Source organism: Caretta caretta, chromosome 4 (assembly GCF_965140235.1).
Source record: "Caretta caretta isolate rCarCar2 chromosome 4, rCarCar1.hap1, whole genome shotgun sequence".
Lineage (NCBI taxonomy): Eukaryota > Metazoa > Chordata > Testudines > Cheloniidae > Caretta > Caretta caretta.
Window position 1 is genome coordinate 85,930,268 of NC_134209.1, and position 23,722 is coordinate 85,953,989.

General features: G+C 40.5%; 1 protein-coding gene across 3 annotated transcripts in view; it reads left to right on the forward strand.

Moving 5' to 3' along the window:
- The first annotated feature begins 847 nt into the window (after positions 1-847).
- Positions 848-23,722, forward strand: part of NEIL3 (nei like DNA glycosylase 3) — a 36,839-nt gene continuing 13,964 nt past the window's right edge. The window contains exons 1-6 of one of the 3 annotated variants that reach the window (XM_048847810.2): positions 848-1,210; positions 6,174-6,298; positions 13,642-13,776; positions 16,946-17,159; positions 20,948-21,022; positions 22,131-22,297. In XM_048847810.2, the coding sequence (XP_048703767.2) occupies positions 1,022-1,210; positions 6,174-6,298; positions 13,642-13,776; positions 16,946-17,159; positions 20,948-21,022; positions 22,131-22,297 (905 nt within the window). In that variant the 5' untranslated portion in view covers positions 848-1,021. The remainder of the gene's footprint in view (positions 1,211-6,173; positions 6,299-13,641; positions 13,777-16,945; positions 17,160-20,947; positions 21,023-22,130; positions 22,298-23,722) is intronic. The other 2 variants (XM_075127812.1, XM_048847811.2) reach the window with 2 other exon arrangements.

Genomic DNA, 23,722 nt, shown 5'->3' on the forward strand with positions numbered 1-23,722 from the left:
GTCAGGGGCAGGTGTAGCCTCACTGCCAAATCCCTGTCCCAGGGTGGGTTGGGGGGAGGCTGCAGGGTAATCTCCCACCTCCATGCAACCAGTAGCCTGTGCTCCCCACTGCTATGTTGCAGCCTCCACATTTATTTATTGACAAATAAAATTTGCAGAATTTTAAAATATTGTGCACAGAATTTTTAATTTTTTGGTGCAGAGCCCCCCTCAGGAATATGGGGTGCTGTGCGGCTGTGATGGTGGGACTGTGAGGAAGGTGGTGGGCGGTGGGGGGGTCTATGGGTGGGGGGTGCTAGGCGAGCGGTGTGGTGTGCAGGGTGCTGTGCAGTTGTGGTGGGAGGCCAGTGGCGGGGAGGTCTCTGGGAGGGGTGTGGGCTGGGCATAGAGCTCTGTGGTGGAAGTCTCTGTGCCAGGGGGCGCTGGGCATAAGGATGGGGCACTGGGCGGGGGAGCAGTGTGGGTGCTTGCCCGTCCTCAAGGGGAAGGGGCCTGCTGGCAGCACAGGGATGGGCAGGCCAGTGGGTGTCTGGCAGCTGCTGGTTTGTAAACAGTGCCCTCCTGCTAGGCTGCCCAGAGCAGGGCTGTTCCTGCCATGCCCTTGCCTCTTTGCCCCCCAGCCCGCCCTCCACGCTGGAGACTGACCATCCTACCCCTTGGGGGCCCACAGATATGTTTAATGCTAGGTCCACAAAAAGTTAACCCTGCCCTGATGAAAATGAGTGAGGGGCAGGGAGGGGTGAGAGCAGGTGGGGGGGGCATGGAGTGAGCAGGGGGTGGCGACTCGGAGGAGGGGCGGGGCAAGGGTGTTTGGCCTGGGGCAAGTACAAAGTTGGGAAATTCCCTAACAGAGATAGGGGGTGCGGCTGCGTGTGTCCCATCTAGAGGGATCAGGCGGGCGTCCAGCTTGGCCCCACCCCACCCCAGTCCTAGGCCGCGGTCCTCCTCCTCCTCCTCCTGCAGGGCGCTGCGGAGACAGGGGCGGGGCAGCCACTGAGCGGGAGATTTGAGCGGCTCCGGGATGGTGGAAGGTCCTGGCTGCGCCCTGCACGGGGAGAGGATCCGGGCCCGGGTGCGCCGGGGCCAAGCAGTGCGGGGCGTGCGGGGCAGCGCGCTGCTGCCAGCCCGGCCTGCGGCCCTGGGCCCCGCCGCCTGCACCGGGGTGAGCAGCGGCTGTGGCGGGAGCAGCTCGGGCGGCGTGCGCCAGACGGTAACAGCTGCCCCAGAGCGGGGGGAGGGCGGCACAGCACAGCACAGCTGCTCGGCCCCCCAGGAGGGAGGCGGCAGCCACACGCCAGGTTGCAAAGGGGGCTGGTGGGGGCGACCCCCGGCTGAGCCCCGCATTGTGGGAGCAACTAAAAGGGGGAGCGACGCGATGTTTATAGACGCGGGGGGAGCTCCTGCCAATCCCTCTGGCCCCCTATGTAAATAAAGTACAGCGGGAGCGGCTGTCCCTTGCTGCGCTTGTGCATGGCTCTGGCGCTTTTCAGTGTCCTCATTGACTTCCTTGGACTCTTTCAAGGGCCGAGCCCAAGCGCTGGGCATTTTAGGACACCAAACCTTACACAAGTTTGTGAATGTTTTCATGGAATGCTGAGCCTTGTTCCAAGGTCTCAGGACGTGCTGCTCCCTGGCACTTGAGGAGAATCTATGGTGCTTATGCAAGAAAGCCTGATTTCATCCCCCAAGTGTAAATCTTCTCTATTGCTCCTCCAAACAGGCATTGTTTTAATAGCGCCCTCCATCTGTCTTTGGGCACAGAAAAGAAAAAGCATTGCAGCATTGTAATCTTTCAAGTAGGCTGATACAAAGACTAATGCTTTCGCTGCTTCCCCACTAAATACAGTCAGGGTAAAAAGAAAAGGAGTACTTGTGGCACCTTAGAGACTAACCAATTTATTTGAGCATAAGCTTTCGTGAGCTACAGCTCACTTCATTGGATGCATACCGTGGAAAATACAGAAGATGTTTTTATACACAGAGACCATGAAAAAAATGGGTATTTATCGCCTCAAAAGGTTTTCTCTCCCCCCACCCCACTCTCCTGCTGGTAATAGCTTATCTAAAGTGACAGGTTTCAGAGGAACAGCCGTGTTAGTCTGTATTCGCAAAAAGAAAAGGAGTACTTGTGGCACCTTAGAGACTAACCAATTTATTTGAGCATGAGCTTTCGTGAGCTACAGCTCACTTCATCAGACGATGAAGTGCCACAAGTACTCCTTTTCTTTTATCTAAAGTGATCACTCTCCTTATTAGTCTCTAAGGTGCCACAAGTACTCCTTTTCTTTTTGCGAATACAGACTAACATGGCTGTTACTCTGAAACCAGTCAGGGTAAAGTTTTCAAAAGTACATGTTCATTTTCAAAAGAGATTTAGGCACTTAAAGGGCCAGATTCTTAAAAGAATTTGGGTACCTGAAGATGCAGAGAGGTATCTAGTGGGGTTTTTAAAAGTGTCTGTACCGCTGATGGACCATTAAAATTATTTCAGTGGGAATTTGTACATTCCTAGGTGTTTTTTGAAAATCCCACTGGGTGCCTATCTGCATCTTTAGGTACCTAAATACTTTTCAAAATCTTGCCCTATGTGCCTAAATCCTTTAAAAATGAAGGTCAGGCTCCTAAGCCACTTAGTCACTTTTGAAAACTTTACCTTCTCTGTTTAATGCTAGGAAACCAGATTAAGTGGACTTAATTTTAAATAAATGTTGAGAAGGCATTTGTTGCAATACTGTGCTGTATCTGATATAAAGGTTTTACACCAATACAAGTGATGCAGATGACATTCCTTTTAAGCTTTGAAAGAATGCAAGAGAGCTTTACTAGATTTGTAAAAATTCTCTTATAGTTTTGGGGATGATAAAATGTGCCTGACTGATCTGAACTTCAAGCAAGATCATTAGTGTAGCTGACATACTTGCTTCTGCAAAAATCATTGCAGAGTTAACTACAGCAGAGGTTTCTGGCAGTTGTTTGAGATTTTTCACTTTTTTTTTTTAAAATCAGTGTACCATAATATATTCTTGTCATCAATATAATAAATCAGCCACAGCAAATCTGATGAATTTGAAGAGAGAGAGCAGGAGAAACATGAACCCGTGTAGGAAATAATGAAGGAAATCTTTTCAAGTCACTTTTTTGTCTAATCAAAAAGATGGCAATTGTTTTAATATCATTTGTGTTCAGGAAACCTACAAGGAAAATTGTAGAAGTTGTTGCTGACCATTGGTTGCTTTTTAATTATATAGGGTTCAGAAGTGTACAATAAAAAGCCTAGAAGGAGAACGATACGCATTAGCCCACAGAAAAGGAATTTTTACTTAGTTTTTTAAAAAACACATTAACTAGACAAATATATATATATACATACTCGTTCATTAGTCTGTTCGTTTATAAGCCGACCCCCCACGATAAATAGGTAAAAATAGCAAAATCTGTATGACTCTTTCATAAGCTGACCCTATATTTCAGGGGTTGGCAAACTTTGGCTCCTGGCCCGTTAGGGTAAGTTACTGGTGGGTCGGGACATTATGAAGTGGTGCACTTCCCACAGTTCCCATTGGCTGGGAATGGTGAACCGCGGCCACAGGGAGCGGAGGGGCTCCATGCCTGCAGATGCTCCAGGTAAACAAAATGACAGTGTATTAGATATTAGTTTAAAATGATTAAATTTTGGTGTAGATCTGTTTATAAGCCAACCCCTGCTCTTTGATGCGTCATTTTTTACCAAAAATATTCAGCTTATGAATGAGCATATACGGTATTTAACCAAATAAAGAATGGGGTATCTGCTTTCCACGTACTCAGTATGTAATTATCTCTGCTAATTTTTACCCATTTTTGTTGCCAATATAAAACTATTCAATGGCATACAAGTTGTGGGGTGTTTGGGATCTTTTGGAGAAAACCCCCACAAGTTGTATGCTGTTGAATCTTTTTATAGAAAAAGATGTTAAAATATACATGAGCAGGTCTGGTTAATGAGATGTGAAGATTCAGTACTCCATTCCTGATTGCTGAGTTGGCTTTTTTTTGTCAGTTTCTGCCCAAGTGTGGGAAACTTGGTGCTTCCCTTATGTTCTGAGCAATGGTAAAGTCACAAAAGGATTTTTTTCATATATTTGATATGTAAGCCTACACACAGATTAATGTTCTGTACTGAGGTTCCACAGCAGTGCTCTTGCCCACAACTTTAAAAAGAATGTAGTGCAGGAGATCATGTAATCAATTAATTCTTATAACCTTCTGGTTTCAGGACTTAAATAGTATTTTCACTTTTTCAATAAATTATGCTCTCATGAGTTTAGCAAAGGGGAAAAATAGTAACAGTCATATTCTCAGCTGGTGAAATTCATCTCAGGGTGAATTTTCTCTCTGGGCAGAGGACCATCACAAGGTCTGTTCTCCACTTAGTCCTTGTGATGGTCCTCTGCTTCGTGGCCCATGCAAGGACTTAAGTGGGGCATAAAGGGCCTCTGCTTTGCGAAGATGGAAGGCCTTATCTAAACACAGAAGTTGAAATAGTTTAATTTAAATCCTTTAAAAAAACCATTTAATTGAACCTCTTTTGTGAGTGGAAACTCTTGTTCTGGTTAAACTGATTGCTAATTGACTTAAGATAAACTATAATGAACTTTGCATATCTCTAAATAAGTGTCTATACAGGGATTTGCGTAGGCTTAAATATATTGTTTTAAAAATTACACCTTGAGACTGATTCAACAGTCTCATAGGCAAAGGCTCATACATTTTCTTTTTTACTTTTCCCTTTGTCAACAGGCAAAGTGATATTGAATACAATAAACAATGGGCTATCCAACTTATTTTGATTGAATAGGTACTTTTATAATTATCGTTAGGAATACTAAGTTACAGTTATTTATTTCACAAAGCTATTTAAAAAGAAAACATAGAGTGAGAAATAACAGTCTTGGTCCTGTTAATAACTCATAATTTTGACACTTCTGTACATATCTCAAAAATAGAGAAATGATTTCAAAATAGTATGGCAAATGAATTGACTAAAAATGTCAGCATGGAATTGCTTTAACAGAATAGTTTTTTTGTTAATAAGGAGCAATTGTACCAGACTGACAAAATAGCTGGTCATCTAAGGCAGCAAAATGTAGGTCTAATTGTGTATTCTTTATACAGACTTGAAGTTTTGCCTCAGACCTGCGTCATAACTGTTCACTTGGGCTTCTGTCTGTTAGGAGTGGAAAAATGTTAATTTTCTCATAGTAGCACTGGCTTTAGAGATTTTGCAACAATGATGATAGAAGACCTGGATACTTGTGAATTACAAATGTGGCTTTGAAACTAGTCTGATTATGGTAATGCTTGATCCATACACCAAAACATAAACTCTGGAATGCTGTCACTAAAAAGTAGTTCCCTGGGCCAAATTAATTATTAGTGTAAGTACTTATGACTCCATTTGAATAAATGGAGTAACACTGTGTGAGTAGTTTCAGAGTAACAGCCATGTTAATTTTTTACTCAGATCTTTAAAATGATCCATTCCCTTCATTCCTTCACCAGTGTCCCCTTCCCAACACCCTTTTTTCCTAGCTGTTGAAAACCTGATCTTTGAAAAGAAACGTACTCCTGTGGGGCTATATGCAGATTTTTGCTGGACAACAAGAGGTCTCATCTAGTACACAGAACATATATCAGCACTGTCAGTGGCTCCAGTCAGAGGCATTTTGAAAAGGTTTTTGCATTTAAAATACCAAAAAATGGTATCACACACTTTCTCCAACAAAATACCCTTGTCAGAACTCCTGAATGGCATTGATCTGGCAGGACACTCTGTAAGTGTCTGTTAGAGATTTAAGGTGACATCTGTCAAATTATGTTTTTATACAAATAATGAATTACTTATCTTTTTTTCTAGGATAATATTTTCTGGAAACCAACAGGTCAGAGTAAAATGGGCCAGTGTTTGATGGCCTTGGTTACACTGAATAGCAGCTTACTTTGCAAGTAGTTCCATTGATTTCAGTTGGATGGTTGGAGGAATAAGGTTGTACTCAGTATGATTAAGGGTGGCAGATTTTGTCTGTACAGTTGGGTGTTAACTGATGACTGCAAAATTTTGATATTGACTTTAGGACTGTTTCTTTCCTAAACATGTTTTGTGTGTGTGTGTGTATGTGTGAATTTATTTTCAGAATGCTGTGACTGGGAATAAAACCTCCTGTCAGGATTTCCTGAGATTGCTGAAAGGATGTGTGTACACTGGTGTAGAAACTCTGGGGAAGGAGCTTTTTATGTATTTTGGACAGAAAGCATTGAGGTAAGAGAAATTACAGTATTCCCTCTGTATGTATTCTCTAACCATGTACATTTTCAGGGTTTTTTTTCTCAGTACTATCATTTTCAATTATGTGAAAGTTAATTAGTATTGTAGAGAAACTTCTCTACGCAGTTTGTATCTAGGTGCTGGATATACTAGACAGTGTGATTCTGCTTTTCCGTCGTGAAAGGAGGTGATAATGATAACATCACAACCTACTGCTTTATTCTCCTGAAAGCAGAGGGTAAGTGCCACTTTATTTCATGAATTGTGTTAGGTATTTCTTAAATAAAATATTCTTAATGAAACTGCAGTTTGTTGTAGGCAGAGCTGGTAGCAGTGTCTAGAGTTACAGCTGCCTAACACTTTCATTATTAGCTCCATTTTCAGTTGCTTATAACGCCCAAACTTTAACTGTTTGGGCTGCAATTGTGCATTCTAGGTGTCTGTCTCAGGCTGATGTTTTTCTGGAAAGTTTAAGTGAAAACAATTCAGTCATTTCTGAGAATGAGGTTAGGGAGAAATAGGTAGCTTCACTAATGTTAAAGACACTTTTTTAAAGAGCTCTAACATTTCCTTGTTGTGGTGTTAGGACTTGAACTTTGGCAGGGGAGTTCTTGTGGTCAGAAAAGTGTCTTGCTGTTCTCATAAAAATCCATCCTGATTTGGCTGAGTTATACTGCTCTAAAAAAATGACCATTTGTAGACCCTCAGTTGAGCTTGTTAGAGGCTTGCTGATAAAATCTTAGAACATTCCATGTGCAGTGCTGATGCTCTGCCACACAGAGCTCTCTTCAAGCCAATTGTACTGAGCAGGCCCCACGCCTTCTACATGGTAGGCTCAGAGCTAGAACTGTGGATGGGAACAGGCATTCAATAACAATGCCACTGTTCAGTCTAGGGGAAATTACTAGAAGGAGATCATTAGCTCTAGGCTCAGCTCTTCCGCTGACTGGAATGTTTAATTCTGTGCACTTCACAACCCTTATTACTGAGCCAGACCTCAGGCAGGCAAGTATTGTTTCCTAATTTTATAAATGAAGGAACTGAGGTTGTACAAGGTCACTTCTGGCAGTGCTAGGAATAGAACCCAGGGCTCATCCACTTAGCCATACTTTCTTTAAGAATGAATGCATCAAATATATGTGCCTGCCTGTGATATCTAAGCATTAGACCATACTCCCTGCCAGCCACAAGACTAGAATTAGGATTTCCGATTCATAAGAAAATAAGAACGACCATATTGCTTCATCTACCCAATATCCTGTCTTCCAGCAGTGGCCAATGCCAGGTGCCTCAGAGGGAATGAACAGAACAGGTAATCATCAAGTGATCCATTCCCTGTCACCCATTCCCAGCTTCTGGCAAACAGAGGCTCGAGACGCCATCCCTGCCTATCCTGGCTATTAGCCATTGATGGTTGGACCTATCCTCCATGAACTTACCTAGTTTTCTTTTTTTTAACCCTATTATAGTCTTGGCCTTTACAACATCCTCTGGCAAGGAGTTCCACAGGTTGACTGCGTTGTGTGAAGAAATACTTCCTTTTGTTTGTTTTAAACCTGCTGCCTATTAATATCATTTCTCCACACCAGTCATGATTTGATTGATCTCTATCATATCTCTCCTTCGTCATTTCTTTTCTAAGCTGAAAAGTCCCAGTTTTATTAATCTCTCCTTGTACGGAAGCCATTCCATACCCCTAATCATTTTTGTTGCCCTTTTCTGAACCTTTTCCAATTCCAGTATATCTTTTTTGAGATGGGGCGACCACATCTGCATACAGTATTCAAGATGTGGGCATACCATGGATTTATGTAGAGGCAATATGATATTTTCTGTTTTATTATCCATCTCTTTCTTAATGATTACCAACATTCTGTTCGCTTTTTGAACTGCTATGCACATTGAGTGGATGCTTTCAAAGAACTATCCCCAATGACTCCAATATCTATTTCTTGAGAGTTGTAACAGCTAATTTAGTCCCCATCAATTTATATGTATAGTTGGGATTATGTTTTCCAATGTGCATTACTTTGCATTTATCAACATTGAATTTCTTCTGCCATTTTGTTGCCCAGTCATCCAGTTTTGTGAGATCCTTTTGTAGCTCTTTGCAGTCTGCTTGGGACTTAACTATCTTGAGTAGTTTTGTATCATGTGCAAATTTTGCCACCTCACTGTTTACCCCTTTTTCCAGATAATCTATGAATATGTTGAATAGGACTGGTCCCAGTACAGACCCCTGGGAGACACCACTATTTACCTCTCTCCATCCTGAAAACTGACCATTTATTCCTATTCTCTGTTCCCTATGTTTAACCAGTTACCAGTCCATGAGAGGACCTTTGCTTTTATTCCATGACAGCTTAGCTTGCTTAAGAGTCTTTGGTGAGAGACCTTGTCAAAGGCTTTCTGATAATCTAAGTACGCTATATCCAATGGACATTGTCCACATGCTTGTTGACTCCCTCAAAGAATTCTAGTAGATTGGTGAGGCATGATTTCCTTTTACAAAAACCATGTTGACTCTTCCCCAACAAATTATGTTCATGTATGTATCTGACAATTTTGTTCTTTACTATAGTTTCAACTAGTTTGTGCGGTACTGAAGGCAGGCTTACCAGCCTGTAATTGCTGGGATCACCTCTGGAGCCCTTTTTAAAAATTGCTGTTACATTAGCTATCCAACACTTCTAGTCATTGGCAAAGCATGTCACATTCCCTTCTAGTGGCTGGCCCACATACAAGGGAACAGCATACTGTTGCTCCAACTTCTCTTTTAGCTCAAGTGGTTGAGTTCTGTGCTGTGAATCTAAAGGTCTTGGGTTCCACCCATACTGATCACTGATAGAATTTCTGTTGATTCAGTTTGCTTTAAAAAAAAAAAAATCACACACCTAGAAAATGACATACAAAAACATTAAAAGAATATTAAGGTGGTAGAGTAAAGCACTCAAAAGTTAGGAAATAAATGACAGAATTGTGATTGTCCATATAAACTGGACAGTGATGAGGCAGAGGGTTGTAAGAAGAGAGAGAATATTTTCTTGTGGCAAAGTCTGAGAGTTGGCAGAGCTGGGTTCTAGTCCTTGCTTTGCTCCAGACTTTCTATTTGATGTTAGGCAAGACTGGATGATATTACACATGCACAAGGAGGTCAAATCAAGCTCTCATAATCAATATTAATTCTGGTACTTCTTAAATGATAAGTGTTTGTTTGGCTTTGCATGCTTAACATTCATTTTGTGCGTAATAAACAAATACACTATGGTATTCCCACGGGATGGTAACCAAAATGAGCCCACCCAATTTTTAAAAAAAAGTCTTCCACAGACTTCACATCACAAAAGTAAGACTTCTAAAATTGGTAACACTTACATGACATTTGTTGTAATTTTCTAAACTTTAATGGTTTGCTCATAATCAATATACTAAAGAGTCTAAAAATACTTTATGTAGGTAACTCCCAATGATTTCCATTCAAATAGTGGCTACTCAGCACCTCTGAAAATTGGGCTCATACTGTCTAAGGATCTAATTATAGTTCTCCCTGTTTCCAGTGTGGCATGCAATATGTGTATTGCAAATGTCTACTGCAATGCACGTGAAATGTGTCAAACCTAAACTAAAACGTTTGGGGTGACTCTTGAAAAACAAGCATAAAACCTAGTTTATATGGTCTGTAGTGTAATATAAACAACTACAGTTCTCAGATATTTAACATGAATATGAAACATGCATTAACTAAAATTTTCTTTATCAACAATACCATTTTGCAAAAGTTATTTTCATTGTATGTCCATTTAAAAAAAGAGAGAGTATGTGCCCCCATTGTAGTATAAGAATACAATCCTATGGCACTGCAGGATTGTAAGTAATCTTAATTTTTAAACTACCTTTTAAAATTAGTTACTGAAAGTATGTGATCAAAGCTTTAAGTATAACAACAATTAAAATTATGTAGATGCTTCATTTAACCCTATCTGTTACTTTTGAATCCTGGCCTGAAAATTAAAGGATGTCTAACACTGGAAACTGATGTCCCTTGTTGTTGTTTTTTTTAAAATGTTGGTCCACTCAATCACATCACTAACTGCTCTGGACTGCCTTTATAAATTGCACCTATGAAATTCATCCTGAAGCTAGCGGCCAGACATTCTTTATTACCATGAAAAAATGACCTTAAAATTGTTCTCTTAAAGCTGGACTATGTACAGCTCTAACACAAGTGAGTGTGCAAGGGAGGAGCTGGGAAGGGCCCAAGGAAACACTTGCTCTTTGGCCAAGAGCCAAACACTGTAGATTTCTGTCTCCCTCACTTCAGGGAAAAGGAAGATCTGGCCATGAAATCCTCTATGCCGATTGAATGACTTATAGATGAACAAGGTACATCATGGATAACAATTAGCACATGAGGGAAATTCATGTTTTGTTGAATTTGTGATCCACCTATTACTGATAAATGGGACAGTACAATCCACTTCCTGATTGATGAACAATAATGTAGGGAATAAGTCTTTTGAGGAATTTCTTTAGTCTGAGAACAAGCATCCAACAGTAGTAGTAATAGAACAGGTGCAGTGAATTCACCAAAGGCCACAGTGTAAGTAGAATTTGAACTTATCTCCTACGTTTTCCCTGATTTTGTTTTTCCTCTCAGTTGATTTTTGAGGATTACCATTAGATATTTTTGTGTTTATGGTAGTGTCTTTTAAAAGTAAGAAATAAATTAATCAGTTAAAATCTGAAGAGGTGAGTGGTGGGGAATCTTGTAAATTAGCACAGTTTGTAGATGCATTTTACCAGTGACTAGAGACTAATTTGCTCTACAGTAAAGAAAATGGCAGTTAGGGTTGTGAGAGATACTATACAAAAGATGTTCCAACAATCTGTTTTCTTCAGAATAAGCCTTGGACCTCACCTGAATAAGTCCATCTGGAAATCTTCAAGAACCTATAAAAATACAGATATTTTTATTTTCTTTAGAAAAGGCAAAACCTAGACACACTCCCATATGGAAAGGATTCTGATTTGTAGAGCCCAAATACAATGCCATTAAAAGCAGTGGAAAGATTCCCATTGATTTCATTGGGAGTTAGATCCAGGACTTTAATGCACCCTTCTAATAAAATTCTGTTACCAGTTTTTTTCTTGTGCCTATAACATAGTTTGTGCTGTTACTGAGCAACTATTTTCTAGGAACTAATGAGAGCTTTGCAATTAGAAAACAAACAAACAAAACCTCCAAGAACTTAAGTCTTGCACACAACTGAACAGTTACAACAGCTCAGTTTTTTCTATTAAAAAATATTGAGCTTTTTAACACTAGCTGTCATCAGACAGCAGAACCAAGATTTCAATTAAGGTAGGTCCATCCTACTTTCTCCTTAATTAAAATGACAAAAATGCTATTTTTCATGGTTTCAGCACATCAGGGATAATGAGGCACACCGGGGTGGAATTTGTAAAGTTCTTAAGGCTTTTAATAGAAAAGAAATTTATGCATAGAAGTGATTGTGAAATATTTTATTACTGTAGCTATAACTGAGAAGTAGTTATGACAGCTAATCGTTATGACAGTAGTGTACCTTTAAACAGGGCCTCCATAAGTGAGACACTTAATTACAAACATGCACATTATTTTTTTTCTTATCAAGAACTTTTGGGAAATGTTAAATGCATTTCTGATTGATAACACGACACAGTTTAAAGCCTACATTTAAAAAAATCCCCAAAACTGCTTAATCTTGTGTAATGCTATAATATCTCCCCGGAGAATTAGAAGCATATAGCAGTAACAACTACTTCCAAAATAGTTATAGTTATTTATTAACTTAACTCAACTCAACTGAACGGTAAGAAAAAGCTTCTGAAAGGCACAATATACTTCTTGAGAATCAGTTTACAATACTGCTCTTCTTTTGGATTTGTAATCAATTACTAACAACGTAGTTTGTCAATATTTATTAATTGATACACTGTCACCTTTAAGTTAACTGTAAATATTTTTTTAAAACCATCCTTCCAGTACTTATGGAAAAATAAGAGTAAACAGATGTGTGGCATTACAGGGGACGGATTAAAAACAAATAGATGTTTGAGATGTTGTCTTTGTTCCAGGCCTCTCCTTCTCTTCCCCCCTCTCCCCCCCCCCCACCCCCACCCCGGTCTGTTGTTCACCTCCTTTTAAACCACAAAATAATTAACCTTCCTCTGGGAAAAAAAAAGTTGTTTTTAAAGGAGAAGCTTAGAAATAAGACTTTCCTTTTGAGGTCATGGGGTATATACGATATGTTTGGATTAACTTGTGAAGGAATACTTTAATCAGGGCTGCAAATCAGATTTACTTGTCCTTTGCTCAATACACTGATACCAAGTAGAATATTGCATCAAATTCAAGATCTCTGTCCTCATTTTAAAAGCATTGAATGATCTGCACTTGTGGTACCTAAAAGATACTAAACTCCACTCCTTTGGCATGTTGCCTCAAGAGTAAAACTCATCAGTGAAGGAGGCAGATCTTTCTGTGTGCTGGCTTAAGACTGGAATTTCTGCAGTGTCTAACAACCACCTCAAACGTCTTCACTTCATACTTTTTGTGCCTTCAGTCTTCAACCTCACCTTAACTAATAAACACCAGCACTTATTTTTAAATAATAATTTTTAAGAATTTTAAAAACCTAAACAATCTTTGCCCTGGCGAGAGGTGGGAAAAAGAGAGAACCACCTACACATAGGACAGATGCTAGTCATATTGTTTTGAGAACAACTGGAAGGTGCTCGATATGGTGAAAGTTGTGGTAGTGAAATAGCTGGCAATTTTGTCTTCTATATTGGATCATTATACTTGGCAGAAGAAGAGCTGATAGAATATTCTTTGAGAAGAACACTGTTCTTGTTTTAGTGAGTCTTAATTTTAAAATGAGTCAGCAAGAAAGAAAACAAGTGTATTTTTTTCCCATTGTCCCTGGAGGAGCTTGCCAGGGGCTGTAAGAGTGCAGAAGTACAGGTGAAGAAACTCCCAGGATGCTGCACTGTATTATGGTTGCACAAACGTGTTTCAAATTTAAATCATTAACTGAATGATTGGTTATATAAAGATCTAATAAAGTCACTATATACTTGAGTGCTTCTTAGTTGCTAGTAAACACAGTCCTTTGTGGGAGGAAAGAGAGACCATGTAAACAAGCACTTCATGTCACCCTATTGCTGCTAATGATCAGAATTATTTTATATACTTAGTGAATTTAATTGCCAAGCTAGAAAATAGACTACTAACATGCCTGAGAGTGTTGTTAAGATGCAGATTTTTTTTTTTCAGAAATGTGTTTGTCGCCTAGGGTTCACTTTGGCATGAACGGTTCCATGTGTATTAATCCAACTGCAAGCAAAGACCGAAATGGAGCACCACCAATTCTGGAAATACAACTTACTGATGATATGGTTTGTTTCTTTGACGCAACAGTAGAGCTTAGGTAAAGTAAAAATTAAAGCATTTCTTCAGTGTTCAATCTGTGTTCTTTTTATAAAAATAAGGTTTTCACCATATAGTTGAGAAAAGATTATTTTGCTTTTATATAGTGGTTTTCATCTGAGAATTTCAAAGCACTTCATAAAAATTAATTAAATATGCCTCCTAGCTTTAAGGAAGGTAAGTATACCTCATTAAAGCTCCCAATGTCCTTACTGGGTATGTAAGTAATTTTAATTACTTTGTGAATACATAACTGAGGTACAGAAAGTGACTTGCTTAAAGCCATCTAGGGAGTCAACAGCAGATTGGGATTCAAACCCATGACTCCTGATTCTGCTCCCTGCTCTAACAACTGAATGTGCCACCTGTATTTTGCCCTTTAAACTCTCGCTTCTGCAATCAGATTTAGACAGGTGGACTCTTGCTTCTGCATGGATCTGATTGCAAGGTGAGGGTCTGGGCCTTTAATGGTTACTGTATATCTCCTATACTTAGAAGTACATGGTATGTTTTATCTTGTGCTTCAATATTTCAGAATCTATCTATCCCAAAAAAATGTAGGCAGGTATTTTTTAGCAGTGCTTGTGACACATGTTTTGGGGCATATTCCCAGCCATTGGCGCTGTACTTCTCACCTGTGTGGAAGCTGTAGAGGAATAGCATCTTTGTGAGCTTTTTCTGTAAAGCACTGTGAAGCTTTCAGATGAAAGGCGCTGTATAAATTCAAGGTGATTTTAATATATGTATTTTCTATTCTAGAATAGGCCTTAAATATAAATATGTGTAAATTTGGGCTTTCTTGCATCTATTACTAAGTTTGTGGGGGTTTTTCCTTTAATTTATGGATAAACTTTATTTTAACATGTAAATGTTTATCACAATAAGGTGCTGGTCTCCTTCTGAGCATTCACAGTGTAATGTGGTGTTGATATCTTAATCCAATAGCTTTCACTTCTGGACACTGAATTCTTTTATTGTTTTATTTATTAATTCTATTCAGTATCAGCTGCCCTCTTTGTAAGTAAAACTTTAAAAAGGTATTTTTATTTTTATTTTTTTACACTTTGGCTAGAATGAAAAACAAAAATCCTGTCTCAGAACATCAGGAATATTTGCATTTGGAATGACACACACAGTTTTTAAATGGTGCCATACAGATATGTTTGTTCATAAGAATGGTGGGCATTCAAATCTGATTTAGGTCATGAATGAAATGAATCTGATGGTTCCTCTATATCCCAAAACTGTTTTGGAGAACCTGTTCATGAAACAAATTGCTCTTCAACAAACTGTGTTTTGTGCTGGAGCTGCATGTTTCCATGAGAGATTTGGGGCAAATTTCCCTAATGCAGATATCTAATCTATCATTCATATTTCTCCCCTGTCACCACAGTATCTGAGCATAGAAACTCAGTCTTTAATTTATTTATCCTCACAACACCCTGTGATGTGGGGCAGCACTAGTATCCCTGTTCTACAAGGGGGGAACTCAGACATCCAGAAAATAAGGGCTAGACTCACAAAGGGAGTTGAGCATTGTGACGCTGAGTGTTGCAGTGCCTAACTTTTAGGTGCCTAGCAAATCACAGGAATAACACTGCCATTCACAAAGCCTGAGTTAATTGCTTGGGCTCTTTATACAATGAACAGGGAGAGATAGGCATCTTGGACTGCCATTGACAAAAAACAGCACTCTAAACGACTTCCTGCCTAAGCTAGTGAATGGGAGATGCCAGTGACATGGGTGTGTCCGAAGTTTCGCCCTTCTCACAGAGACACTGCTCTTCTCTAGATTGTATTTAGGTGCCTATCTCTGCTTGTGATTCTCAGTTATGAAACCTCTTCTAGAGTTAGGTGCCTAAGACATTTCCTGCAAGAAGCTGGGGGAGGAAGAGCTCCCTCATAACCAGAGGTTAAGGTACTCACCTGGGATGTGGGCGATCCTCAGTTCAAGTCTCCCCTGTGCCTAATGAGAAGACGGGATTTGAACAGGGATCTGCCACTCTCAGAGGAGTGTCCTAAACACTTAGCTGTAGGATATTCTGATGTGTGTCTCCCTCAGTCTTGCCTGGAGGTGCTGTTCCACTTGTAAATAAATAAATATTAATTGGGCCAGAGAGAGAATGAGAATGACTCTGTTGCCTGGTGCTTAGGACACTCACCTAGGAGTGAGAGAGACAGGGTCCAGTCCTCTTACTCCAGTGGCTCTTTCTTTTATGATTTATCCACAATGGAACAGCTTCACTGGGAAAGACTGAGGGAGCCCTATCTCAGAATATCCCATGCACAATGCCCCTGAGAGGTGGCAGATCCCTGTTCCAATCCTCTTCAGGCAGAGGAGGGACTTGAACTGGTGTCTCCCACAACCCAGTGGTGAGTCAGTTAGGTGAGCACTCTAATCCCTGGGCTAAAAGTTATGAGAGAGCACCTCCTCTTTTTCTTCTCTCCACCCCCTGCCCCCTGTGTTTTGTGAGGAGTTAGGTGGCCTCTGAACATGCCTACTGGATCGGGGCCCACATGTCAGTTAGGTAGATGAACAACTGTCTTCCCCTGGTTTGTGAATCATTTGGGGTTCAGGCAGGAGATAGGTGCCAGGATGCTTAGAGGCAGCAGTACATATGCTCAGAGGCAAAAGCTTAGGCACCTAGGGAACTTTTTACTGTAAATGCTTAGGTACAGAGCGAGTTCAGGCTTCCCCAGGATTAGGCTGTGACTGAGAGAGAGTATCTTTCTGAATCTTGCTTAAAGGGTTTTGCCACACAGGAAGTTTGTGGTATAGAAAGGGATTGAAACCAAGTCCCAGGCTTGTGCCCTACCCACTGGACCATCCTCCCCTATAGTTAGTTACAACTGAGAGTCTCTGCTTAGGAAATGCATTTAACACTGTAAATGCTCGGCACGGACTGATAATTATTCTTAGAGCTGACTTGAACAAGGATGGGATGCTTGCCTATGCACATGGCCTGGCACTAGTGTATTCTATGTATGTGTTATTAAACCACCATATTTTTGAAAAAGGGTAAGATTTCTGTGTTTTTCTATGCATGTCACGAGTATCTGCGTGGCTTTTTGATCTCTGTGTAATGTGCTAGGGCACTCATAAATACTACACATTGTGTAAGTACTGTCTAGTTACAATGAAAGATAGATTATTTTGTCTTGTCTTGCAGGAATGCTGCTGAAAGTGAACAGAAAGTAAGAATGATGGAAGACTTAGATGTATGCTCTCCAAAATTTAGTTTCTTAAGAGCAGAAAGTGAGATTAAGCAGCAGAAAGGTCGCATGTTATGTGATGTGTTGTTGGATCAGGCAGTGTTACCTGGAGTGGGAAATATCATAAAAAATGAAGCACTCTTTGACAGTGGTCTCCATCCAGCTGTTAAAGTAGGTGAAATATTTTCATGGATTCCCTTCTGTACCAATTGCAAGCAGCTATTAAGACCATAAACATGTATCTACAAGATATTTTGGTCTAGTTTAGATTTTTGTAGGGAGGAGCTTGTAAGGTCTTAACAATCTTCTACACCCTCCATTTCCCCTAATTAATGCCACCCTGGATTCCAGTGATCTCCCAGACTCTACTGTCATGCTTGACCATCCTGCCCTAGGAGGGTTAGTGTGGCACTCTCTGGAGCCTGTCAACACTGCTCATGGGTTAGATGGGAGAATTGCTGCAGCAGACATGCTATCTCTTTAACTCACATCCCTTCTTGACCAGAAATTAATTTAATTTTCAAACTTTGACCTGCTGTCTTGAATCATGTTGTGCTACCATGAAATTGCCATGCCAGTCCATTATAAAATAGATTGTTCTCATTTTGCTTGATAAATTCAAACACAAAAATCTCTGTGGACTCTAGATAGTTTAAATTACAACATTTTCTTCATCATATTCAGTTACTTTAGTCCCTCAGACTCTGCTCTCAAGCTTTTCCCATGCAGTGCATTCACCATACCTCATGAGACTCTATATGATTTGAGGCTCCAGACCTTCCTCAGATTGTGTAGGCCTTGTCTTTCATGACAGGTATGAATAAATATCCTCAAAACAATCTAAGACCACCTGGATTCTTAGCTAAAACAAGGTTGATCAGAGTGTTTGAGAGAAAATCGTGATAACTCAGTGGAATGAAAACATATCTAGCCTTAGACTGTATGAAATTTAAAAGGTGAGTTACAAATTTAGGCCTTGATCCTACAAAATGAACTCCTGAAGCTAGTGAGGGGATCTCTCGTTCTCTTCGCAGGACTTGGGCCTTTTTGGTTAAAGACTTAAGTATTCCTGTAGGAATGGGCTTTAGGCCTTGTCCTCACTGTGAAACATTACCCCAAAATTCCCACTGGTTCTGTCACTGGCTCATCTCAACCAAGGTTAAAACCAGTGGGAACAAGTCTCCAGAAGTTGGAATCAATTTTACCACTGTTTCAGTTAGAGCAAATTTAACTAAAATGGTGGTTAAAAACTGTTTAGCTACCAGAGCCTTGTCTACACTCCAGTTCCTGTTGGTTTTAACACTGGTTCAACTGAACTGGTGGGGGGAATCTTTTCATATGCTTCCCCAGTGTAGACACAGTTCTAGAGTTCAGGTATTCCTGTCCATTTCTCAGGTACTTTTGTTCACTCCATTGTTAGTTTTGCTCAGGGTTTGAGCCTTGGTGCCCCACGCAGCTTCCACATGATAACTCTGTTCACCAGCTAATGACAGTCACATTCAGAATTGGAAATCCTTTGCCCCTCTCTTCACTTGCTCCCTATGGGTACATCTATACAGGGATAAAAAACCTGTGGCATGGCCATGGCTGGCCTGGATCAGCTGACCGAGGCTAGCGGGGCTCCAGCTCCAGGGCTGAAAAATCGCTATGTAGACTGTCTGGCTTGGGCTGGAGCCTGAGTTCTGAGACCCTTCACGCTCACAAGGTCCAGTTCAAGCCAGACAGTCTACATAGCGATTTTTCAGCCCTGGAGCCGGAGCCCCGCTAGCCTCAGTCAGCTGACCCAGGCCTCCCATGTGTGGGTGTTGTTTTTTGTTTTTTTTTTTTAAATCTCTCTGTAGTCCCACCCTAAGTTACAGGGGAAACAGAAGTGCTGTGGGGTGTGTCCTGGGAGTTAATAAATCCGGGCTCTGGGGGAGAAGTGCATTTCAAAGTTCAGCGACCCATAACAGAAAATGTGTGGCTCTAGGCACTCTCCTGATTAAACTGAGGAGCCTTTAACTCAAGTGTGTCCGTAGAGATGTGCACTGTTGTTGTAGCTGCGTTGGTCCTGGGATATTAGAGAGACAAACTGGGTGAGATAATATCTTTTATGGGACCAACTTCTGTTGGTGAGAGAAAATTTTCAAGCTTACACAGAGCTCTTCTTCAGGTCTGGGAAATGTACTCCGTGTCACAGCGGAGTACAAGGTAAACAGATTGTTTAGCATGAGTAGTTAACATGCAGTTCAAGGCACCTTTCAAAGTGAAGGGCCTGATTACACTTCTCCTAGCCATAGAAGGGGGGGGGGGGGAAAGCTTATGGGGGAGGGGGAAGGTTTAAATGGATTACAGATTGTTGTAATAAGCCATAAATCCAGTGTCTCGATTCAGTCCATGATTTTTAGTATCTAGCAAGTTATGAATTTAAGGTGCCAGGCTTGTCTTTTGAAGTTGTCTTGCGGGATTCCTTTGAGGATGAGGACCGAGAGGACATACGTAGAGTAATCGCCTTGTCAAAAGTGTTCACCCACAGGTGTTGCGATGTTTTTGTCTTTTATCATTTTTCTGTGTGAGTTCATCTGAGAGCATAGTGATTGTCTCACCACATAGTTGTTGTTGGTGTTATTGGTGGCATTTAGTGTACTGGATGAGGTATACCACATGTAGTGATAGGCACAAGTAGCACCCATGGATCTTGAAGTGTGTGTTCTGTGGGTGCTGATCATCATAGCAGTGGAGATAGATCTACAGGTTTTGCATCTGTTGTTCTGGCAGCATCTGGTGCCACTTTGGTTGGTGTGTCCTGGTCTGTAGGGAGCTTGCTTCTAATTAGGAGGCTGGAGAGATTGGGGGGTTGTTTGAAGGCCAGAAGTGGGAGTTCAGAAAATATTTCTTTGAAAATGGGGTCCCCATCAAGTATGGCTTGTAATTGTTTGATGATACCCCATAGGGGTTCTAGTGTGGGGTGGTAGGTGATAACTAAGGCTACGATTTAGTCACAGGTATTTTTAGTAAAAGCCATGGACAGGTCATGGGCAATAAACAAAAATTCATGGCTGTGACATATACATGACTTTAGTACAAATACCCGACTAAATCTTGGGGGCTGCTGCTGCGGTGGGGGAAGGGGGGCGTGCATTGGGGGGCTGCTGCTGCGGGGGGGGCGTGCATTGGGGGGCCGCTGCTGTGGTCTGCCTGCTGCTGGGGGGGGCCGGGGCCAGTGGCTGCTCTGGCCGCCCCGGGGACTGCTGCCCACCCGAGCAGTGTCCAGTGTGGCTGGCTGTGGGGCCACTCCAACAGCAGCCGGTGTGGCTGTTCCCAGGGCCACCTGAACAGCTGGCCGTAGAGCCAGCTGCTTGGGCAGCCCTGGGGTCAGCCACACTGGCTGCTGCAGAAGTCATGGAGGTCACCAAAAGTCACAGAATCCGTGATTTCCACGACCTCTGTGACAGACCCGGAGCCCTAGTGATAACTAGAGGTATGCAGTTGGAAGGGGTTTTATTTCCATATTGAAGCAGGTGGCGGAGATGTCACACATGAGAATTAAATTCTCTAATACAGGATTCTAAATCACTGAGGTGTTGGTGTTAACCTATAAACTCCAGCAAGAAACCAAGAGGCAGCAAGTGCAGATTACTACATGAAACTGAAACCCATACTGGAGACCATTAGGTCAACACTGAAGTAAAACACTGACAATTTTGTAAAGTAAAACACTGACAATAGCTGTTTTGGGGGCAGCAGCACAAAGTCAGACACTGTAGAATAGTAAATAAGCATATTTGTGTATGTAAATATACAGCAGAGGAGGCAAAAAAGTATGAGAATATATGAGACCAAGTAGCTGTGTAATACCATGTTTGTTGGGGGTATCCATAGAGACGCTCTCTAATTATAAATCTCTTTACTGTAGTTGCTCCAGTGTATTATAGTTGTATAAATCTATTTTTTTTTAAACATTTTTGCCTTTTTCACAGGCTTGTCAATTGACAGATGAACAGACACATCACTTGGTGAAAATGACCCTTGATTTTACTCTTCTCTTTTATAAGGTGAGGGCGATAAGTTCTAAGAGAGAAAATGCACTGAAACTTTGCACCAAAATGTGTAAGCTGTATGTAGCCATCTAGTGGAAACAGTAAAAAGATGCAATAAGTCATCATGCTGGAAGTGGGAAGGACTTTTTGGTTCAGCCACTATTAACTGTTTGAGAAAAAGCAAGCAAATAATGTGAGATATTTGAGAGTAATTGGATCCTCACTGCTTTGTTCATAAAGTTTGAAATAAGATGTATGGTGTTATTTAAATACAAAGAGTAGATTTAACCTAGCTTTTTAGATTTTAACTTACATTTTGTAGAAATTCACCAAGGCAGTCTTCTCATTCACCCAGGGATGAGTGGGGCTTTAAAACCCTGAATCCATTGAAACCAGCAAGAGAGAGGTAGTCTTGTGGTTAAGACACAGAACTGGGAGCTAGGAGATGTGGATTCTGTTCCTAGCTGTGCCAGTGATTTTTTGCATGACATTGGCCAAGTAGCTTACCCTTTCTGTAGCTTGGTTTCTCAATCTTTAAAATGGGTGTAATATTCTGCATTTATACAGCATTTGCTGTTGAAGGACCTCAAAGAGCTTTTAAAGAATGAAGTAAACCCCTAAATCCTCTCTAAGATAGCTCCTGAGCTAACCCATTTTGCAGTGTTATGAGTAAGAGTAGTAACATTTTATCATTGTTTCTAAAATGGTAAATACTGTGGTGTATACAAATTCCAGTTAAACTTTACATGATGCAAATATTTTGGGTCTTGTTTTGTGAACACAAACATTATTGGGCATTCTTAAAACCATACTGAAATAGGAAGAAATGCAAGTATTTAAACAAATGTTACAAATTACAGAAAGAACTGGCTGGTAATGAGAACATAACTCTAAATGCGGAACAGAAATCCAAGAAGAATCGAATTATGAATATTTGAATGAAGTGGTATTCATATTTGAATCTGATGCAAAGACAATCGAAGAGTATTATCTGTGTAATTTTTTTAGCTGCAAAGTTGTCAGTTCGTGTGTGTGCGCTCTCTCTCTTTATATTGGAAGATACAGAAGTCTTGCATTGGATCAAATCTCTTTCTAATCGCATTATAAAAATGTTCTATTTCAGTGCCGCAAAACAGGATCAGCCCTCTACAAACATTACAAGGTGTACAAACGCCCTAACTGTGGTCAGTGCAGTGGAAAGATCACGGTTTGTCGTTTAGGAGAGAATAACAGGATGACATACTTCTGTCCTCAGTGTCAAAAGGATAAACCTCAGCTTGTTGATGTTAGGTATGGCATTTGCTTTATAACTCTTTAAAGCGTGGCCCTACTCTGAAAAGTGCTGAATAGAACTGCTCCCTGTGTGTATTCAAAACTCTGTATGCTGCCTTTACTGACAAAAAGGGGCTTTTACTGTTTTTTTTTTTTTCTTGTGAGCACAGCAGCACTAGTTCAGCTAAGAGAGTGAGCTAAATTCAATTCCTATTTGTACATCAGCATAGTTGTTGACTAAATTCCACACCTTTTCAATTATTGGCTAAATTCCGATTCGAAATACCTTATTCAAACCTTTTTAAATTATTTGAACCATCAATTGTTAGCCTACATAATGTGAATTTACATAACTATGTGAACATATAAGTTATCGTTGCTCTCGCTCTAGTTGTCAGTCAATCATCTTTTACTCATTTGTGTCATCTTATCTTAAATTAGATCCAGATCCTACAAATACATAAGCAGGTGCTTAACTTTATACCTATAAGTCCTGTTGATCCCGCTGGGGTTACTTGTGTAAAGCTAAGCACTTCTGTAAGTCTTTGTCGATCAGGATCTTAGATCATAAAATCTTCAGGACAGGGACCATGCCTTTCTATATACAGTGCCTAGTACGCTGGGGCCCTGGTCCTGACTGAGTCCTTTGGACACTACCACAGCATAAATAACTAATAATCCATTGAAGGCAATGGGACTTCCCAAATGTCACTAAGAACAGATTTTGAAGTCAGTAAGGTTTCACGGTTTGGCTTACAAAATCCTTAACTAATGCTGATGTATATGAAAGAAAGAACCCTACTTGACTCTTACCCCAGGTGTATCTACTGGGGTCACAGTTAAGGGGAAAATAGTTTTACTTCTAAACTAAGCCATTTGATATAGAAGCTGTTAAAAGATAATAGTATAATTCTGCAATAATGGTGGAAGCTCACAGTGCTTTTCAGAACAGAATCACACTTCAGCATTTGAGGAATTTTTAATTAATACATTATTTTATTTAAATAAACTCATTAACCTTTTCGTGTCTTTTTAAATAGATGTTTTTATAACTTACGGTTGAAAGATTTGGGTATAGTAATTTTTTTTTATTTTCAAAAATGTGAGTATAACTGACATACTATACAAATGTACAGTAAAAGTATTTAACAAAGAATTTTATGTAAGATTCAGGTTTCACAGCTGAAATATATTTGAAGTGAGGAAATGGAAAACATTAGAGAAGATGCCTACAGAAAGTTCCCCCTGCCACAATGTACATATGTAGTGTTTTCTCTTCCTGTTTTTCTTAAAGAGCAAATCTTGCTGTCCTTAGTCAGATGAGTTGTTGCATTGAAGTAAATAGTTGGTTACATGAGTAAGGTGAGCAAGACCTGGCTTAACTGTTCCTTAATATATTATTGTTTGAGCCCAATCCTGTTCCCATTGATATTAAGAGGGAGC